Source organism: Phytophthora cinnamomi (assembly GCF_018691715.1).
Source record: "Phytophthora cinnamomi strain GKB4 chromosome Unknown Contig9, whole genome shotgun sequence".
Lineage (NCBI taxonomy): Eukaryota > Oomycota > Peronosporomycetes > Peronosporales > Peronosporaceae > Phytophthora > Phytophthora cinnamomi.
Window position 1 is genome coordinate 41390 of NW_027150942.1, and position 21686 is coordinate 63075.

Below are 21686 nucleotides of genomic sequence, written 5' to 3' on the forward strand. Positions count from 1 at the left end.
GAGTTCCCACGTCAGCGAGTCGGCTCTCGACTCCAACGCCGTGATGAGGAACTGGTACGACTCGCTGAGACTCCCAAGAAGCGTGATCACCAAGTCATCCTCGCTGACCGGAGCGCCCACTGCGTCGAGCTGCTCCGCCAGAGTCTTGATCTTGTTGATGTGCTCCAGCACATCATCACCTTCCGCCATCATCGTCGTGAAGAAACGTCGACGAAGGAAGAGCTTGTTGGCCAAACTCTTCTTCTCGAAGTGTCCTTCCAGTTTTGACCATGCATCGTACGCATCCTTCGCCGACCGGACCAGCGGCAGCTGCGAATCTTCCATCGCGAGACAGATGATCGCCAGCGCCTTGCGAGACTTCCTCTTGAACGTCGTTTGGTCCAGCGTAGTGGCGCAGTGCTCCAGCTTGATCTCTCCACTTGTCACTTCCCACAGGTCTCGTTCCTCGAGCACCATCGCCATCTTGAACTTCCACGTGTGGAAGTTGGTTCCGTCGAACTTGTTGATGCGAGAGGTCGTGGTCGAGGCGGCGTCCATGGCGAAAGCGTAGTCGGGGTCTTCAGCAGGGAAAACGGGGCTTGGGCTCATAACCAAAAGGAAGGTCGTTTGAGCACTAGATGCCAGAATGCAAAGTGATTGATTTAGGTCCTTAGTTCGCGAACTGCGTGCTACCTCTAAGCCTACTGGATATTCCTGCTGGATACACTCTACTGGATTCCTAACTGGATAGAAGGTCCTTCAGCCAATCAGCGAGTGCCACGTAGATGCCCATCCTGTACCCACAATCTTGTACCCACGCGTCCCATCATCAGCGTCCCGTAATCCTCGTCCCATCATCACATGAATGATGGCGGCACCACTGAGTGAAGGTCACACCGGTACCTTACTGGTACACCGCAGCTGGTCGAGGTGATCCCTTGACAACAAGCGCCTGCTCCAGATACCGAGTCAGCAGGATCGCGCAGTCATCGTAGTACTTTTCGGAGTTCTTGACAAAGCTCCAACCGTTCACATCGCACACGTAGGACGTGTCAAATGTCAAAGCCGCAGATCGTCTGCTCGAACGCTCGGCATACCCGATAGGCAATATGCTTCTCCGTGACAGGGTAGCGCACTTCCTTGCCGTCAGCATCTCGCACAACGCGTCCATCCAGCACGGGCGACTTGCGGGCCTCGGCATGTGGGTAGTGCGGCCCCACCGTGTATACCTTGACGTCTGTGCCCTGCGTGGACAGGAACTCCTCGTAGATGAAGGACCCTCTCTGACGCACCGCTTTCGAGGGTCGTACTCGCTCGACCGGTTTCCGATGTTGCGGAAGAGTCGCTTGCAGCCTCCGCCGGCGCTCATGGGATAGTAGATGTTGATGCTGTGGTCCTCGCCGTCCACCGGCTTCTCCACAAAAGGCTTGTTGATGCGCACCCCGTTCACGTGGATGAAATCCTCGCTCTCGATCACCTCCGGTTGCTCGCTGCCCGCGTGTCCGTCCCTGCTCACGACTACATGGTGGGGCGTGGGCACACCGTGCTCTTGCAGCACATGGTAGACCTCGCGTCGGTCCTGCAGCAGGTGCTGGGGGGGGGGGGCAGGGCATTGACTACCACGGGCCGTCACAACTCCACCTACTGCTGCGCCTTGAGCAGCGGGAAGCCCTTCGAGAAGAATGCGACCGGCTGTGGTGGTGCGTGTGCACGGAGACGTTCTCCAGCTTGAAGACGTGTGTAAGACGAGGTGTGGCGAGTTGGCTGCGCTGAAAGCGGTGCTGGTGCTGCTCTGCGACTGGTGCTGGTGCTTTCAGTGGATGCTGTCGGGTGTTGGTTCTATGCTCGGCGGTGCTGGCACATGTTGTGGGCGGTGTGAGCAGTCCGACTCGGACTCCGAGAGTGGTGGAGTCTCCACTGGAGACGAAGGACAACTGAGAGATGTGAGGATCCTTGAGATTCTTGGTAAGTGCTGGCAGACGGCGCACAAGATGGGGGATGCTTTGATGAAGTGTTTAGATGCGCAAGACGCTAGTGCGGTCGTCGGCTCGGATTATTCTGGCTTTTGCTTCGAGACCATCAAGAAGGCCTTACATCTCAACTAGCTGTGGTAGACTCCTTTCGTTGTGGAGATGGAAGATGAAGAAACTAAGGGGGGCGAGCGGGGTGGTGGAGACTCCGAGCACAGCATCGAAAGCGAAGAGGATTCGGAGTATACCTCGGATTTCGATCCCTACTACGTCAGCGAGAAATCCGACGATGATGACTGGAACAGCAAGTTGTGGGGAAATGTTGACGATGGAGTAACTACTGTTGGAAGTGGTGCGAGTGGATCTTCGGCCTCTGTCTCGCATGATGATGATCTCCCGCATCTAGACCAACTAGCGATGCAGACTGACCTTCACTTACTGAGGCCAAAATTAGTAGAGAAAGCGTAGGATGAACAGCAAGAGTTTGGCCTATTTACACTTTTTTCACGAAGACGTTCAAGAAAACGTTGCTCTTTTGGACGAACCCAGTTATGACAGCAAAAGGGAAAGATGACATCAGCATGACCGAGTTCGACGCTTATCTAGGACTGGAGGTTTTGATGAGTATAGTACGGCTAAATGAAATTGCTGATTACTGGAGTGAGTCGCCTTACCTTGGCGTCCCCGTGTTTGGGGAAACTATGCCACGAACACGATTCCAAGACATGCGAGGAGCGCTCCGATTCTCGCCTAGTCCAGAACCATCACTGGCCGAAAAAAGTAAAGATCCTCTGTGGCACTGCAGGGCTCTACTGAATCATGTTCAAAACAAGTTTGCAGAAATTGCTGTTCCAACTGGAGTGTCATCCCTGGACGAGTGCTCAGTTCGGACGAAGGCTCGAACGAAAGCCCGATCATACATTCCAATAAAACCCGACAAATATGCAATACGGTTCTACGCTATTGTTGGATGGTCCTCGTTGTACACACACACGTTGGTAGATAACGGATCCGGTTCTTCGTTTGATTTGTCAGCGGCAGAACGGTATGTTGAACTATTTCCAACGCTACGCGAAAGTTTGATTCGCTTGGGGCAAGTACCGGATTTACCGTTTGATATCCATTCCGCCTCGGCATTGTGGGTCGCCATGGCAGGGCACCAGACTAAGGTGGTAAAATCTATTGATGGCCAAAGACGTATCGTCGTTTGCGATAATTTCTACACTCGCCATGTCCTTGCCAGAGCTCTTGACATTTTTACTGATGGAGATATCCGCATGCTTGGAACTGTACGGCTAAATCTAGTCGATCGTTGGAATAAAGTGAACCTTGAAAAGGCCAAAGAGCGAGCAGAAAAAATGTCTCGAGGCTATTGGGAATTGGTTGCTGCTGTTGATCCTACAAAAGGTTGGAAAGAACGCGAAAAGAAGCACAAAAACAACAAGACAAAAAAACCAAAGGTGAACGAGCTCCGTACATGGGACCAGTAACAATTGCTGCTCACGCTGGATATGTAGTTTTCAAAGACTCAAAAACCGTGATTTTTTACACGAACGATTTGGCTGCAACCATGACGAAAACTGTCCTCAAGTCAGACTCGAACGAAGCTGTCCGTTGCGTCCATGGTCTACACCCTATCAACAGGTGGACTGGCAACGAGTCAATGCATAGATCCGTCTTCAACGTACCCATGTTTATTGCTGGATACAACAAATTTATGAACGCCGTTGACCGTGTCGACCAACTACGAAGTACTACCCCAACTCGTCGAAAAGAATGCTGCCTTCCAATGACGTTGTTCACGTGGTCACTCGACATGTGTCTGAACAACGCGTTTGCGCTGCTGCGACATTTAAAGCAAGACAAAGGGTGCACTTTTCGGGACTTCAAGCTCAAGGTAATTGACTCTTTGATCACTCCAGCACGAGAAAAAAGACTGTCAAGCCGACGCAAGGCAAAGCGTCCAGCCCAGAACACCGTATCAGTTGTGGGAACAAATCTCGCAAACCACGTTCTTACAGAAAATGTCAACAAAGGCAGGCTACTCTGCCGCCTGTGTTCCATGCGGGGTATAAAAATCAAGGCTGCAAGTGGATGTACTGCTTGCCAACTCGGGTTTCACATCAACTGTTTCGCCGTCTATCACAGCCGCCACGGAATGGATCCTGAAAATGAATCGGCCAAAGATGCCATCCGGATCCTCGCTTTGGACTTGGCAGGTACCTCGTCTTACAAAACCTGAAAGCGTCTAAACGCTTCAGTAACTCCCTTGAACTCTGTTTTACTGCCGACCCAAGACGTATCTTCCGATACCGACTAGTCCCAACTTCATCTAGCTCCAAAGGTTAGCGAAGCTGTCGTAACGCTAAATAGCATCATCTTTAGCCATTCTCGACTTCTCTCCAATACTTCTGACAGCGCGAACCAGTCGGTTCTCAAATGTTCATCAATGTAGCATACCCTCACAGCTTCAACACAACCAACTGCCCCCCCCCCCCACCCACACACCTGCTGCACCCTACAGCACCACTGGTACACGTTCAAGCTGCAGAACGTCTCCGTCCACGCGCACTACCACAGCCGGACTGCTCACACCGCACACAACATGTGCCAGCACCGCCGAGCACCAAACCAACACCCGACAGCATCCACTGAAAGCTCCAGCACAGAGCAGCGCAGAGCAGCACCAGCACCAGTCGTAGAGTTGCACCAGCACCGCTTGCAGCTGTGGTGTCGAGAAATGCAGCCGAGACAGGGTGCGCAGAAGACTCGAGGCGCCGGCGCCGACTGGCAATTCACAACCCATCGCCAGTCATTGGACCCCCCCCCGATCGCTGATTGGCCTAAAATAGGCCGGTGACGATGACTCGTCGACGGTCCCAAGTCAAGCGCGGGCGGTTGCAGCTCGCTAAGTACGGTGCGGACCTACTGGCAAGATCCGAACCTATGAGTCGTCGGCGCCTGTCCCGAGTCGTCGGTGGCGTTTCAGCGGCCGTTTGAGTCGTCGGTAACGCCGCCACGTCGCAGAGAAAGCGCCAAAGAGTCGTGAGTTACAACTGGCGGTCGAAAAACGGACGCGTTTATACTTGATATTTGTATTGATCGATAGGAAACTTAAGAGAAGACCAGATAAGCCTTCGGGCAACAATAACAGAACAGCTTTTCCTTCCAACCACGCAAGGGCGACACCGGTGCCTGCAGTGAACGACCTGCAGCTCAAGGTAAACCTGGTAGGTAGGATTATGACTGTCGGTGGGCACATCTACTAGTGTAGCGTGTGTTCATCCCTGGCAGGGCCAAGAGTTAGTAGCCGGTGTATTGGTAGCGACGAGTCGTCGCCAGGAACTGGAGGAGCGAGAGCGCACTCCGTTTATTTCTTCCCGCCGGAGTATAGCTCCGGCACCCTCGTATCACGCCGTAAAAGGCCGGGATCCTTCCTTCTGAGGGCCTGCGAGGTATATTTTGTGTGTGAGAGCGTGCTAGCCTTTGCTCGTGGCTGGTGACGCTGAGTCTTCCGTCGGTCGACTAGCGGAAGCTCGGTACACAGGGGAAACATCAACCCGGTGCAAGGGAAGATTCCTGGTCCTTCAGGTTCTAACCCTAACAAGCCCATTGAGTCTTCGGTGACTTGGTGGGTGTTGTTGGTGGGGAAAGTGTACCAATATATAATTTAGCGCGTGTTCCTACACGACAACTGGTGCCGCGACCCGGGATTCGTGTGACCTTCTGTGTTTCGTGCAACGGCAGGTCGATCGACTTTACGAGCAGCAACCAAGAGAAGAATCGAAGAATCGAAGAAGAAGAAGAAAAAGAAGACGAGAAGAAGAATAGCGAAAGGATCACGTTCAGCGGTACCAGCAACCCCAATGAAGACTGGCGGAACGCGTGGCGACGACTCGACTGCGGCCCTGATCACGCCGCACCTCGACTCGATTACTGAGCGGACCGTCAGCTTCGACGACTCGATGACTGGATCCGACGCCAAGGACGAAGAAATGGATGAAGACTACGAAAATTACCTGGAGGAGAAGGCGCCTGTGCCAGCGGTGGTGACACCCGAGACTACGGAAGATGCAGTGCTGTCTGCCGGACGCAGAGCGGGCACGCGTTCGTTGTCGCGAAACCTCGCGGTTGAGCTTGACGATGACGCGCGCTCCGTGACGCGAAACCTCGCGGATGAACTGAATGATGTGGATGGCCCAGGGCCACCGTATGATGACTTGGAAGACTTTGAAGATGCCGACGACGACTCAAGGTCACCGGTCCTGACGACGCAAGTGACCGAGCAAACCTCCGGCAACCGGCCGCCACTCAACGGTGCCACGCCGGCGGCCAACAAGGTTCTCGGTCGCCTCTACGAAGAGATGAAGAAGAGCGACTGGGGTGAGCTATTCGAGCCAACGATGACTCGCCGAGCGGTCTGGGCCGATTTGTGTCACGAGTTGGCTCGCCCAGTGAGTTCCGTGACAATCGAACAAGTGGTGAAGGAAACCGAGCGATTTCTGAAAGCATTGGGGCTTCGGCCTCTGGAGCACCCTTCGCCGTCGACTCTAGAGTGCTGGGTGCCGGCCGAAGCGGGCGCGGGGCTCTGGAAATGGAAGAAGCGACTCCGCACAGCCTTTGGCGTGAACTCGTTCACTATGGACGACTCGCGGAACACTTGTGCGACCCGCGAAGTGGTCAACCCGGCTAGCGTACTGCTGCCGACGACTCAAAAAAGGACAAAGCACGAAAACCCAAGCCAAAACCCCACTGGGAGGGTGTTTAGCGCGTCTGGGGAGCGATCCCCGTACTTTCAAGACCCCCACATGGTGACTTCACCACCTACGGGCAACTCGGACCGCGCTAGACGCACCACCGATGACTCAAAACCGTACAGAAGCACGCGAAGCAATTCTGGACGGAGCAAGAATCGTCGCTACCAGTCCACCGACGACTCGTCAGACGAAGAAGCAGTCTTCACCGGTGATGGAAGGGTGCAGACGAACGAGTACCTGCATCAAATCTATGAAGTGACCGAATTCGAGTTGCTGAACGCAACCCCAAGGATCGAAGTGGCAACACATCGCAGATCAAAGCGTTCTCGGGCACCAGGAACGAGAGCGACAAGTCGATGCAATGGCTTCGCGCCTTTGTCTACGAGATGAAAGAGACGCGAGCATCACCCAATGAATGATGCATGCCTTTCGAGCTGAGTCTTCGGGACGGCGCTCTACATTGGTACCGGCAACTGCCCAAGAGGACCAAGCGTACATGGAGCCTTCTAAGCGAAGCCTTCATCAAATACTATTGCTCCCAGTTCAGCCAGTCAGCGGAGACTCGCTACTACTCAGCCAAGCGCGAAGACAAGGAACATGTCTGCGACTACCTAAACCGGCTCAATGTGTAGTGGGTCTAACTTGACTCACTACTTTAACTTACACGTTGCGCAACGTGTATGAGGAAGCGTAAGTACTTAGTAACTACTTAGGTTAATTATATTTGAATACACAAATATAAGTTAAGTAAGAAGGGATTCCAAGTGACTTAGATTAGGTAAAATGAGAACTGTATTGTTTGTAAATTAATCTTCCTCTAAAATCTGCTAAAAGCTGTTTATCATCTATGAAAGGGTTGACAGCGGCTGGCTGTCAGAGTCCCGCTAATATGCATGACTCTGATTGGTAGAAAGATGCTGCTTTCTACCAATAGGATCTTTGGGTATGTGTGGACCACTCATTGTGGTGGTCCACTTCAATGTATCCATTGGTGTGTCTTACACCAAGGTGAGGAAGTATCCAAAACTTTTAACAGATAACCTATCTGTTAAATTCACAAGTGGCTTGCAGCCACTTGTGCGTGTAACCCCGTTACACCATCCCCCCTTAAGGTTAGACGCGCGGGGTCTCCGCACGTCAATCTTCGGAATTGACCATTCGTCAATTCTCCGCGTTTGGAGAAGAAATTCGCGCTCATTCAACGATGAGCGCGCCTCAGAAGAAGTCCACAAAGTCGGTGGGGAGTCATCTCTCCATCGACGACTACTTCGAACGTCAGAAGGTGAAGTATGGCGACGTCGTCGACCTCGACGACGACGATGAAGATATGGAGGGCGAGGAGGGCTCGCCCTCAAAGCGTAAAGACTCAGTGTCGAGCGAATCGCTCGACCCTCACGCCAAGAACGTTCGCCCGCATGAAGGGGACGAATCGGACGCTTCGAGTTCGAAGCGTTCGCGTACTGAGAGCGATACCCCACTCGCTTCCGCTGGGGCTCTCAGTACTCCGCGCGCTGCTGCTGCAGCGCGTGATGTTAAAGCTCAAGGCTCTCCGCGCGCTGCGCCTGCAGCGCGCGATCCATGGATGCCGTCCGCGTCCGAGATCGCGGACCGGTATGGGAACTCGGTACCTCCGAATGAGGTGCCGCTGTACGTATGCAGCGCCATCAAAGATGACGCTGTGGCTGCCGAGCTGCCCTTTGATGCGGAAACGCATCAAAGGCGCGATTACTACATCGGACTCTTTCATGAGCTCCGATGGTTTCAAAGCAAGAAGACCTCTTCTCGCAGCAAAGTGCCCGAATGGCAGGCACTTTGTCAAAGCTGGAACGCCTTTGTTGAGAACTTCAACAAGAGGCCGAGTGCTTACCGTGATCGGATTAAGCAAGCGCGTGATCGCTTCGAGACGTACTCGAAGCGTGGAAAACTGGAGCAACTTCATGTTGCTGCTGAGGAGGCAAATGTGCCGTGCGCTGTGCCCGAGGGCTTTCAGTGCACGAGGTGCTTTCAGGCGCGGTCCGCTTGAGCGACCGCGACCTGAACGGGTACACGTCGTTCCGTGTGCCCGAGAGTCTCAAAGAGCTCCGTGCTAAGTTCTTAGCACGTGAGGGTTCGGGCGCTGGCGATGATCGCAGCGCTCGTATTACTTCCGCTGCGCCAGCGTGTACTGCTCTTCGTACGCCCTCACCATTTCCGGAACGTCCTCCAGTAAGACGTTCCGCGGCTCCCATGTATCTCGATGGGGAGGAAATCCTCTCCAACGAATACGAAAACGAGCCCCTTGAGGGTTCGTTTTCGGGATACTATGGTCAACAATCTGCTCAACAATCCAGCGGGTTGAGCCGCGGGCGTCACGGATCGGCGGTGGCGGGGGTGGGAACACGCCGCGGGTATGATCAGCCCCGGGCCGATCAGTATGCGCCTCTCCACGACCGGGTGACCGCCGTGGAGCGTCCTTAGGGCGCTGAGTTCGCCGCCCTGAAACAGGAGCTGGCGAACCAGAAGGCCCAGGTCGCGGCGGTCTCGCAGACCGCCTCGAATATCCAGGTCGAGCTGGGGACCCAGATGAAGGGGTTGCTCCAGCGCGTCCGCGCGCTGGAGGAGAGGCTGCTCGTCGCCGAGGCCAAGTCCTCCGCTTCTGCCTCGGCTCCTGCCGAGGCTTCGGGTCAGCCGAGCTAGATGGCTCGTGCTGCAGGTATGGCTTCAGCCGTCCGACGTAAAAGGTCGGATGGAGGCGCATGCTAGACGGTATGTCTAGCGTGTAAGCGTTGCCGTGCCGTGCCAACACAGTGAACGGCCCGATGAAGCGCGGAGCAAGCAAGCTTGCTCCGAAATCCGAAACTGCATGTTTAGGCAGGTTTTGCGTAACTAACAAAACCAATGAACTAACTTTGAATTCATTTGTGTTGCCTCTGCCAACATTGTCTGCGTTCAGCTTCTGTTGATCAACAGAAGCTGCTATTGCATCTTGGACAAACCGAATCACGGCTTGTCTTTTGGTAATGAAATTGATTGCATCCGAGCTGAAGTCATTCAGCTCGCTCTCCGCTAGAGGCCCGGCCTCTGCGTGGTTCTTCGCGGTGTCTGCGCCCTGCGCAGACCCGTGGTCTTTGTCCTTGTTGTTGGGGGAGTCTGCGCCCTGCGCAGACTCATGTGGTTTGTCCATTGTTGCAGCTGACACTGTGCAAGTGTCAGCGGTTTTCTGCGGCTGCTGTATTGCAGTCGTAGATCCGCCCCCACTTAAAGTGGGAGCCATCACTCCGAGTAAACTCGGTAGACGTGGATGTCGCATGGCATTCACGTAGAACGGTGTATGCCCGGTCGAGGCATGCACGGAGTTATTGATGGCAAACTCTGCCATCGATAAGCACTCGCTCCAGTATTGGAACGAGTGAGCGTAGCTCTTCAAAATGTCGACGAGCACGCGATTCACGCGCTCGGTTTGACCGTCCGTCTGCGGATGATCCGCAGTCGACATTGAAAGTTGGCTCCCAAGAAGTGTAAACACTTATTGCCACAGGTGCGCTGTGAAGCGCGGGTCTCTGTCCGACACGATGTCGGACGGCATGCTATGGTGTTTGAACACCATGTCGACGAGCAGACGGGCCGTCTGCTTCGCGGTCACCTCTGCTGGCACCGCAGCAAGATGTACCATCTTGTTGAAGCGGTCGACGAAGACCACAACACCGGTATTCCCTCCGCTGTCCGGGGGAAGACCAAAGATGAAATCCAAAGACATGGACTTCCAACACTCCGACGGAGTCGGTAGTGATTGTAAAGGAGCCTGCGCGAATGGCGCAGGCTTTACGCGTTGGCATACCTCGCAAGCACGGATGTACTTGCGCACCCACTTATACTGGTGGTGCCAGTAGAAGTCGCGCGTGAGAAGGACGTATGTCTTCTCACGTCCGAGATGTCCCGCGGTCGGGGCATCATGATACTCGTACATGATCCTGAGTCGCAGGTCATGGTCATTCGGCACGACAACGCGATCCGCGTTGTCGTCGACTGCATTGTAAAGCAGTAGTCCGTCGTGCACACGAAAGCGGTGTGCACGCGCTCGAAGGTGCTTGGGCAGCTTCTGACGGGACTTGTCAGAGGGCGCTGTGCCATAGGCCAGCAAGAGCTTCGCGTACGCGTCGTGCGCGTACGCGGCCTTCACATCATCCAACAGGGACGATGTGGGTTTGCTCGATCGCATGACGTCAATGGCATTGACGTCGGCAGCTTACGCGTCGTCCGGCCGACGTGATAACGCGTCGGCCACTACATTCAATCTTCCGGGTTTGTATTCGACCCGGAAGTTATTGTAACGGGGTTACACGCACAAGTGGCTGCAAGCCACTTGTGAATTTAACAGATAGGTTATCTGTTAAAAGTTTTGGATACTTCCTCACATTGGTGTAAGACACACCGATGGATACATTGAAGTGGACCACCACAGTGAGTGGTCCACACATACCCAAAGATCCTATTGGTAGAAAGCAGCATCTTTCTACCAATCAGAGACATGCATATTAGCGGGGCTCTGACAGCCAGCCGCTGTCAACCCTTTCATAGATGATAAACAGTTTTAGCAGATTTTAGAGGAAGATCAATTTACAAGCAATACAGTTCTCATTTTACCTTAAACTAGCTACTTGGAGTCTTGTCTAAGTTAACTTATATTTGTGTACTCAAATATAATTAACCTAAGTAATTACTAAGTACTTACGCTTCCTCATACACGTTGCGCAACGTGTAAGCTAAAGTAGTGAGTCAAGTTAGACCCACTACACCTGGTAGCACTTTGTAGTCCGTCCAACGACCGACTGCTTGACGTTCGTACGCGGTGTACGAACGCGGAGCCGAGAACCACATGAGCACGGAGGTGCCCATGGAGAGCTCCAACACGCCTGCAACGCATGTTGCACGCGCAGACTGCCCCCACCTGTCTGACCCAGAGTGGGAAGCCCTCCAACGACTGTCAAGAGTCATTGGAGAAGCGGCGATAACTACAATGCTGCGTACGCTATCGCCGACGGAGCAACATGGTGTTGCTCTGGGGTTCATCATGAAGGAGCAGCGTGACGCTGCTTCCTCAGTGACGGCGTCGTCAGGGACGACACCGCGTGCTCAACCATTAAAGTTGAGCGTAAGCAATTACGTGGGAAGAGAGGGCGAGCCTCTCCTCCGATGGCTTGTCGAACTCGACACAGCCATAGCGGCTCGACGCATCGTCGACCCGCTGTCGAAGGTCGCGTTCGCCATGTCCTGCCTTGGCGGACGCGCAAGGAGTTGGGCGTATGGACGCCGACTCTCCGATCCTACGTGCTTCAGCACGTACGAAGTGTTCAAAGAGGAGCTCAAACAAGCGTTTGAGCCCCCGCAAAACGAGTTCCGGTCGAGGGCGGAGTTCCTCGACCTTCAGCAGGGTAAGCATGACGTCCATGCTTACGCGCAGCGCGCACGATATTTGGTATCAAATATCGTGACTAACCCGATTGACGAGGCGACCAAGGTCGTCACGTTCCTGAAGGGGCTTAGAGATGGGCCTGTGAAGACCTATCTCTTCCGAGAGTACCCGAGTACTCTCGAAGCTGCGATTACTCTTGCCATGCAAGAAGAGTTTAGCCTGCGGCAGGCTAAACTGCATGTGAACGTGCCGAGGCCGCAACCGCGCCCGGTAGCGAGGCCGGGAGGTCCGGAACCAATGGACCTCTCGAACGCAACAACTGCTGGTTACCAGCAGCAGGGAGGTAACGTGCGATGCTTCCGTTGCGGAAGGATCGGTCACTTTGCACGGGAGTGTACAGCTCCCATGCCCCCCTGGAGGTGGCCGTCGTGGCGATGCTAGGCATCGCCGCGGACCAACAAAAAACGCGAACATCCAGTAGGCGCGGGGCGCCCTACTGGTAATGCAGTCACGCGTGCCGACATCGGGCACGCGACACTGAGGACTGAAGCCCCCAGTGAAACCAGCTCTCACTGCAAGAAACAAAATGACAGGCCGAACCTAGTCATCTTGAAGGTTTACTCGAAGAGAGCGAGTGACTCTTTTCGAGCTTTGGTAGATTCAGGCGCGTCGAACAACTTTGTTCGACTACGAAGCCTGCCGAGACTTGACTTCGAGGAGGTAAATGTACCTCGAAGTCTTCTGGAGGTACGACTGGCAACAGGTGCCATCGTGAAGACCTAGAAGCGCGTCGTGAACGTGCGCTTCTCGTACAAACAACGAGTGTTTGTCGAACGCTTTATCGTCCTGGACCTGGACGATAAGTTCGACGTAGCAATGGGCATGCCGTGGCTTGCACGGCATGATCCGGTGATAGACTGGAAGAAGCGCACGCTCGTGCGCTTCGGACGCGACAGCGGAACAGAGAGCGATGACCCTGTTACCGCAGCGCACGCACCAGCAGGTGCGCGCGGCTCACCAGTCGAGACAGCGCTTTATGCTGCTGTCCCGGAGTGCCCAAGAAGTGCGCGAGGGCGCGCACAAGTGAGACAAACGTCGGCAATGCTGCCGACGTCGGAAGAAAAAGATGTGTTGGTTCCGGGAACCAACACCCACATTCAAGCGTGTAAGGGACAATCCCTGACCCGAAGAGGTCAGGTCGACAACGACGCGTCGGCTCCGGGAGCCGACGCACCCTCGGTCATGAGGAGCTCCGCCAATGAATGGCGTCGAGGTGACAAAGGCGTGTCAACTCCGGGAGTTGACGCTGCAAACAGTGCGGACGGTTGCAAACGTACCGCACTGACGCAATTTGCATGCTGTCGTGCAGCCGGGCTGCACGACGAAGCGCCATGCGGTCAAGCCGGGCTTGATACCGCGCGCCCGCGGACAGGGTCCGCCGGCGAACAACTGTCCACGGCCGGGCCTGCGCCAGAAGAACAACTGTGCGGAGCCGAGCTCCGCACAACAAGAAGACGGCGCAAGCGGAGAACGCTGCGCAAGTCTCGGTCCGGGACCGAGACGCAACAAGAGCAGACTGCGGCGGTGACGCCGAATGTCAAGACGCTAAGCGTCTTGACGCGCACCAATACTGGATTCCAGTATCGTGACATGGAACTCGCTAGTCCTCCGACGACGGCGTCGGAGTTGACTTCGCTTCCAGCCATGAGCTGGAAGCGCTTCACGCGCGACTTGCACGATGGACGCATCGAGCAAGTCTGCGTTCTTTCGGACAGCGAAAGAACGGAGAGCGAGAACGAAAAGCTGAGGCAGCTCTTCATGAGAAGTACCACTGAGAGTGAAGACACTCTCAGTGCGAAGACGAAGCGAGAGCGCTTCGAGGAACAAGGTTGGGACTCGCTGAAGTCGAGTCCCTATTACGAATTATTGAGGGAGTACAAAGACGTACTCCCGGAAGAGATTCCTGCGGAGCTTCCGCAGGATAAGGGCATTCAGCACGAGATTGATCTCGTGCCGGGCACGAAGTACTGTGTCACGCGGCAGTGGCCACTGCCACGAGAGCAAGTGAAAGCGATCGACGACTTCTTTGAAAGTCGTCGCAAAGCAGGACAAGTGCGGGAATCAAAGTCCCCGCACAGTGCTCCGACGTTCTGTGTCAAACAGCCACAGGGCGGATGGCGCATCGTTCATGCCTACAACAAGCTGAACGATGCGACGGTACCGGCGCAGACGCCGATACCGCGAAAAGATGTTATCATCGATTCGATGGCCGGGAGCACCGTTTACAGTGCTCTCGACTTGCGAGATGGATTCTACCAAATCCTAATGCGTGAGAGGGATATCCCTCTCACGGCAGTGAGCACGCCAAGCGGCATGCTCTGGGAATGGCTAGTAATGCCACAGGGGCTTAAGAACGCCCCTGCGACTTTCAACAGGTGCGTAACGCACTTGTTGCGCTCGGTGCGCGACTTCGCGCCGAGCTATTTCGATGATGTATTCATCCACAGCCGGGCTGTGGACGAGAAGACCGACGTAGAGATGCACAGGGTGCATCTCCGGAAGCTACTCGAGCTTATGCGAAAGCATAAGCTCTACGCGAACCTGAAGAAGTGTATCTTCGGGGCGAGCGAGATACCCGTCCTCGGGTGTCTCGTAGGAAAGAATGGCGTTCGCCCTGACCCGGAAAAGGTCAGAGTGATAAATGAATGGCCAACGCCTTCAAGTGTCAAGGAACTGAGGCAGTTCCTTGGCTTGGCCAAGTACTTGTGCAAGTACGTGGAGGATTATGCGGGCAAGATCCGCCCGCTGTCACAGCTTCTCAAGAAAGAAGCTGTGTGGAATTGGACACCCGATTGCCAAAAGGCATTCGATGCAGTCAAGCGGGGCTTGACTGAGGCGCCGATCTTGGCAGTGGCTGACCAAGATCGTCCATTTCACGTCGTATGTGACGCATCCGACTTCGCAATCGGATGCGCATTGATGCAGCACGATCACGAGGGCCGTGATCGTGTCGTCTACTACCAATCGCGTCAGCTGAAGCCAGCTGAGCGCAACTATCCGGTGCATGACAAGGAACTCCTTGCCATGAAATACGCACTCGCAAAGTTCCGAGTGTATTTGCCTGGAAGTAGACCATTTGTGATCTACACTGACCATGCGTCACTGCGCACCGCAGTGAAGTCGCCCCACATTTCACAAAGAATGGCGAGATGGCTCTCATTCTTTGCAGAGTATAACTTCCGGGTCGAATACAAACCCGGAAGATTGAATGTAGTGGCCGACGCGTTATCACGTCGGCCGGACGACGCGGAAGCTGCCGACGTCAATGCCATTGACGTCATGCGTTCGAGCAAACCCACATCGTCCCTGTTGGATGATGTGAAGGCCGCGTACGCGCACGACGCGTACGCGAAGCTCTTGCTGGCCTATGGCACAGCGCCCTCTGACAAGTCCCGTCAGAAGCTGCCCAAGCACCTTCGAGCGCGTGCACACCGCTTTCGTGTGCACGACGGACTACTGCTTTACAATGCAGTCGACGACAACGCGGATCGCGTTGTCGTGCCGAATGACCATGACCTGCGACTCAGGATCATGTACGAGTATCATGATGCCCCGACCGCGGGACATCTCGGACGTGAGAAGACATACGTCCTTCTCACGCGCGACTTCTACTGGCACCACCAGTATAAGTGGGTGCGCAAGTACATCCGTGCTTGCGAGGTATGCCAACGCGTAAAGCCTGCGCCATTCGCGCAGGCTCCTTTACAATCACTACCGACTCCGTCGGAGTGTTGGAAGTCCATGTCTTTGGATTTCATCTTTGGTCTTCCCCCGGACAGCGGAGGGAATACCGGTGTTGTGGTCTTCGTCGACCGCTTCAACAAGATGGTACATCTTGCTGCGGTGCCAGCAGAGGTGACCGCGAAGCAGACGGCCCGTCTGCTCGTCGACATGGTGTTCAAACACCATGGCATGCCGTCCGACATCGTGTCGGACAGAGACCCGCGCTTCACAGCGCACCTGTGGCAATAAGTGTTTACACTTCTTGGGAGCCAACTTTCAATGTCGACTGCGGATCATCCGCAGACGGACGGTCAAACCGAGCGCGTGAATCGCGTGCTCGTCGACATTTTGAAGAGCTACGCTCACTCGTTCCAATACTGGAGCGAGTGCTTATCGATGGCAGAGTTTGCCATCAATAACTCCGTGCATGCCTCGACCGGGCATACACCGTTCTACGTGAATGCCATGCGACATCCACGTCTACCGAGTTTACTCGGAGTGATGGCTCCCACTTTAAGTGGGGGCGGATCTACGACTGCAATACAGCAGCCGCAGAAAACCGCTGACACTTGCACAGTGTCAGCTGCAACAATGGACAAACCACATGAGTCTGCGCAGGGCGCAGACTCCCCCAACAACAAGGACAAAGACCACGGGTCTGCGCAGGGCGCAGACACCGCAAAGAACCACGCAGAGGCCGGGCCTCTAGCGGAGAGCGAGCTGAATGACTTCAGCTCGGATGCAATCAGTTTCATCACCAAAAGACAAGCCGTGATTCGGTTTGTCCGAGACACAATAGCAGCTTCTGTTGATCAACAGAAGCTGAACGCAGACAATGCGGGCAGAGGCAACACAAATGAATTTAAAGTTGGTTCATTGGTTTTGTTAGTTACGCAAAACCTGCCTAAACATGCAGTTTCGGATTTCGGAGCAAGCTTGCTTGCTCCGCGCTTCATCGGGCCGTTCACTGTGTTGGCACGGCACGGCAACGCTTACACGCTAGACATACCGTCTAGCATGCGCCTCCATCCGACCTTTTACGTCGGACGGTTGAAGCCATACCTGCAGCACGAGCCATCTAGCTCGGCTGACCCGAAGCCTCGGCAGGAGCCGAGGCAGAAGCGGAGGACTTGGCCTCGGCGACGAGCAGCCTCTCCTCCAGCGCGCGGACGCGCTGGAGCAACCCCTTCATCTGGGTCCCCAGCTCGACCTGGATATTCGAGGCGGTCTGCGAGACCGCCGCGACCTGGGCCTTCTGGTTCGCCAGCTCCTGTTTCAGGGCGGCGAACTCAGCGCCTGAGGACGCTCCACGGCGGTCACCCGGTCGTGGAGAGGCGCATACTGATCGGCCCGGGGCTGATCATACCCGGGCGTGTTCCCACCCCCGCCACCGCCGATCCGTGACGCCCGCGGCTCAACCCGCTGGATTGTTGAGCAGATTGTTGACCATAGTATCCCGAAAACGAACCCTCAAGGGGCTCGTTTTCGTATTCGTTGGAGAGGATTTCCTCCCCATCGAGATACATGGGAGCCGCGGAACGTCTTACTGGAGGACGTTCCGGAAATGGTGAGGGCGTACGAAGAGCAGTACACGCTGGCGCAGCGGAGAGTAATACGAGCGCTGCGATCATCGCCAGCGCCCGAACCCTCACGTGCTAAGAACTTAGCACGGAGCTCTTTGAGACTCTCGGGCACACGGAACGACGTGTACCCGTTCAGGTCGCGGTCGCTCAAGCGGACCGCGCCTGGAAAGCACCTCGTGCACTGAAAGCCCTCGGGCACAGCGCACGGCACATTTGCCTCCTCAGCAGCAACATGAAGTTGCTCCAGTTTTCCACGCTTCGAGTACGTCTCGAAGCGATCACGCGCTTGCTTAATCCGATCACGGTAAGCACTCGGCCTCTTGTTGAAGTTCTCAACAAAGGCGTTCCAGCTTTGACAAAGTGCCTGCCATTCGGGCACTTTGCTGCGAGAAGAGGTCTTCTTGCTTTGAAACCATCGGAGCTCATGAAAGAGTCCGATGTAGTAATCGCGCCTTTGATGCGTTTCCGCATCAAAGGGCAGCTCGGCAGCCACAGCGTCATCTTTGATGGCGCTGCATACGTACAGCGGCACCTCATTCGGAGGTACCGAGTTCCCATATCGGTCCGCGATCTCGGACGCGGACGGCATCCATGGATCGCGCGCTGCAGGCGCAGCGCGCGGAGAGCCTTGAGCTTTAACATCACGCGCTGCAGCAGCAGCGCGCGGAGTACTGAGAGCCCCAGCGGAAGCGAGTGGGGTATCGCTCTCAGTACGCGAACGCTTCGAACTCGAAGCGTCCGATTCGTCCCTTCACGCGGGCGAACGTTCTTGGCGTGAGGGTCGAGCGATTCGCTCGACACTGAGTCTTTACGCTTTGAGGGCGAGCCCTCCTCGCCCTCCATATCTTCATCGTCGTCGTCGAAGTCGACGACGTCACCGTACTTCGCCTTCTGGCGTTCGAAGTAGTCGTCGATGGAGAGATGACTCCCCACCGACTTTGTGGACTTCTTCTAAGGCGCGCTCATCGTTGAATGAGCGCGAATTTCTTCTCTCCAAACGCGGAGAATTGACGAATGGTCAATTCCGAAGATTGACGTGCGGAGACCCCGCGCGTCTAACCTTAAGGGGGGATGGTGTAACGGGGTTACACGCACAAGTGGCTGCAAGCCACTTGTGAATTTAACAGATAGGTTATCTGTTAAAAGTTTTGGATACTTCCTCACCTTGGTGTAAGACACACCAATGGATACATTGAAGTGGACCACCACAATGAGTGGTCCACACATACCCAAAGATCCTATTGGTAGAAAGCAGCATCTTTCTACCAATCAGAGTCATGCATATTAGCGGGGCTCTGACAGCCAGCCGCTGTCAACCCCTTTCATAGATGATAAACAGCTTTTAGCAGATTTTAGAGGAAGATCAATTTACAAACAATACAGTTCTCATTTTACCTAATCTAAGTCACTTGGAATCCTATCTTACTTAACTTATATTTGTGTATTCAAATATAATTAATCTAAGTAGTTACTAAGTACTTACGCTTCCTCATACATGTTGCGCAACGTGTAAGCAAAAGTAGTGAGTCAAGTTAGACCCACTACAGTTATACTCCGCAAAGAATGAGAGCCATCTCGCCATTATTTGTGATATGTGGGGCGACTTCACTGCGGTGCGCAGTGACGCATGGTCGGTGTAGACCACAAATGGTCTACTTCCACGCAAATACACTCGGAACTTTGCGAGTGCGTATTTCATGGCAAGGAGTTCCTTGTCATGCACCGGATAGTTGCGCTCAGCTGGCTTCAGCTGACGCGATTGGTAGTAGACGACACGATCACGGCCCTCGTGATCGTGCTGCATCAATGCGCATCCGATTGCGAAATCGGATGCGTCACATACGACGTGAAATGGACGATCTTGGTCAGCCACTGCCAAGATCGGCGCCTCAGTCAAGCCCCGCTTGACTGCATCGAATGCCTTTTGGCAATCGGGTGTCCAATTCCACACAGCTTCTTTCTTAAGAAGCTGTGACAGCGGGCGGATCTTGCCCGCATAATCCTCCACGTACTTGCACAAGTACGTGGCCAAGCCAAGGAACTGCCTCAGTTCCTTGACACTTGAAGGCGTTGGCCATTCATTTATCACTCTGACCTTTTCCGGGTCAGGGCGAACGCCATCTTTTCCCATAATCGGCGTCTGCGCCGGTACTGTCGCATCGTTCAGCTTGTTGTAGGCATGAACGATGCGCCATCCGCCCTGTGGCTTTTTGACACAGAACGTCGGAGCACTGTGCGGGGACTTTGATTCCCGCACTTGTCCTGCTTTGCGACGACTTTCAAAGAAGTCGTCGATCGCTTTCACTTGCTCTCGCGGCAGTGGCCACTGCCGCGTGACACAGTATTTCGTGCCCGGCACGAGATCAATCTCGTGCTGAATGCCCTTATCCTGCGGAAGCTCCGCAGGAATGTCTTCCGGGAGTACGTCTTTGTACTCCCTCAACAATTCGTAATAGGGACTCGACTTCAGCGAGTCCCAACCTTGTTCCTCGAAGCGCTCTCGCTTCGTCTTCGCACTGAGAGTGTCTTCACTCTCAGTGGTACTTCTCATGAAGAGCTGCCTCAGCTTTTCGTTCTCGCTCTCCGTTCTTTCGCTGTCCGAAAGAACGCAGACTTGCTCGATGCGTCCATCGTGCAAGTCGCGCGTGAAGCGCTTCCAGCTCATGGCTGGAAGCGAAGTCAACTCCGACGCCGTCGTCGGAGGACTAGCGAGTTCCATGTCACGATACTGGAATCCAGTATCGGTGCGCGTCAAGACGCTTAGCGTCTTGACATTCGGTGTCACCGCCGCAGTCTGCCCAGCAGACTGCTCTTGGTGCGTCTCGGTCCGGACCGAGACTTGCGCAGCGTTCTCCGCTTGCGCCGTCTTCTTGTTGTGCGGAGCCCGGCTCCGCACAGTTGTTCTTCTGGTCCAGGCCCGGCCGTGGACAGTCGTTCGCCGGCGGACCCTGTCCGCGGGCGCGCGGTATCAAGCCCGGCTTGACCGCATGTTGCTTCGTGCAGCCCGGCTGCACGGTAATGTGTCCCTTCGCCGGCAGACCCTGTCTGCGGGCGCGCGATATCAAGCCCGGCTTGATCGCATGGCGCTTCGCCGTGCAGCCCGGCTGCACGACAGCATGCAAATTGCGTCAGTGCGGTACGTTTGCAACCGTCCGCACTGTTTGCAGCGTCAACTCCCGGAGTTGACACGCCTTCGTCACCTCGACGCCATTCATTGGCGGAGCCCCTCATGACCGAGGGTGCGTCGGCTCCCGGAGCCGACGCGTCGTTGTCGACCTGACCGCTTCGGGTCAGGGACTGTCCCTTGCACGCTTGAACGTGGGTGTTGGTTCCCGGAACCAACACATCTTTTTCTTCCGACGTCGGCAGCATTGCCGACGTTTGTCTCACTTGTGCGCGCCCTCGCGCACTTCTTGGGCACTCCGGGACAGCAGCATAAAGCGCTGTCTCGACTGGTGAGCCGCGCGCACCTGCTGGTGCGTGCGCTGCGGTAACAGGGTCATCGCTCTCTGTTCCGCTGTCGCGTCCGAAGCGCACGAGCGTGCGCTTCTTCCAGTCTATCACCGGATCATGCCGTGCAAGCCACGGCATGCCCATTGCTACGTCGAACTTATCGTCCAGGTCCAGGACGATAAAGCGTTCGACAAACACTCGTTGTTTGTACGAGAAGCGCACGTTCACGACGCGCTTCTAGGTCTTCACGATGGCACCTGTTGCCAGTCGTACCTCCAGAAGACTTCGAGGTACATTTACCTCCTCGAAGTCAAGTCTCGGCAGGCTTCGTAGTCGAGCAAAGTTGTTCGACGCGCCTGAATCTACCAAAGCTCGAAAAGAGTCACTCGCTCTCTTCGAGTAAACCTTCAAGATGACTAGGTTCGGCCTGTCATTTTGTTTCTTGCAGTGAGAGCTGGTTTCACTGGGGGCTTCAGTCCTCAGTGTCGCGTGCCCGATGTCGGCACGCGTGACTGCATTACCAGTAGGGCGCCCCGCGCCTACTGGATGTTCGCGTTTTTTGTTGGTCCGCGGCGATGCCTAGCATCGCCACGACGGCCACCTCCAGGGGGCATGGGAGCTGTACACTCCCGTGCAAAGTGACCGATCCTTCCGCAACGGAAGCATCGCACGTTACCTCCCTGCTGCTGGTAACCAGCAGTTGTTGCGTTCGAGAGGTCCATTGGTTCCGGACCTCCCGGCCTCGCTACCGGGCGCGGTTGCGGCCTCG

The 21686-nt window shown here is 55.1% G+C and overlaps 1 protein-coding gene across 1 annotated transcript; it reads right to left on the reverse strand.

The window, feature by feature from the left end:
• Window positions 1-1271: 1271 nt before the first annotated feature.
• IUM83_16299 (Inositol hexakisphosphate and diphosphoinositol-pentakisphosphate kinase) lies at window positions 1272-1567 on the reverse strand (the record flags this gene model as incomplete). The annotated part of the gene is made up of 1 exon (XM_067941172.1): window positions 1272-1567. A coding segment is annotated over one exon (296 nt), but the record flags the coding sequence as incomplete, so codon positions are not given.
• Window positions 1568-21686: the final 20119 nt, after the last annotated feature.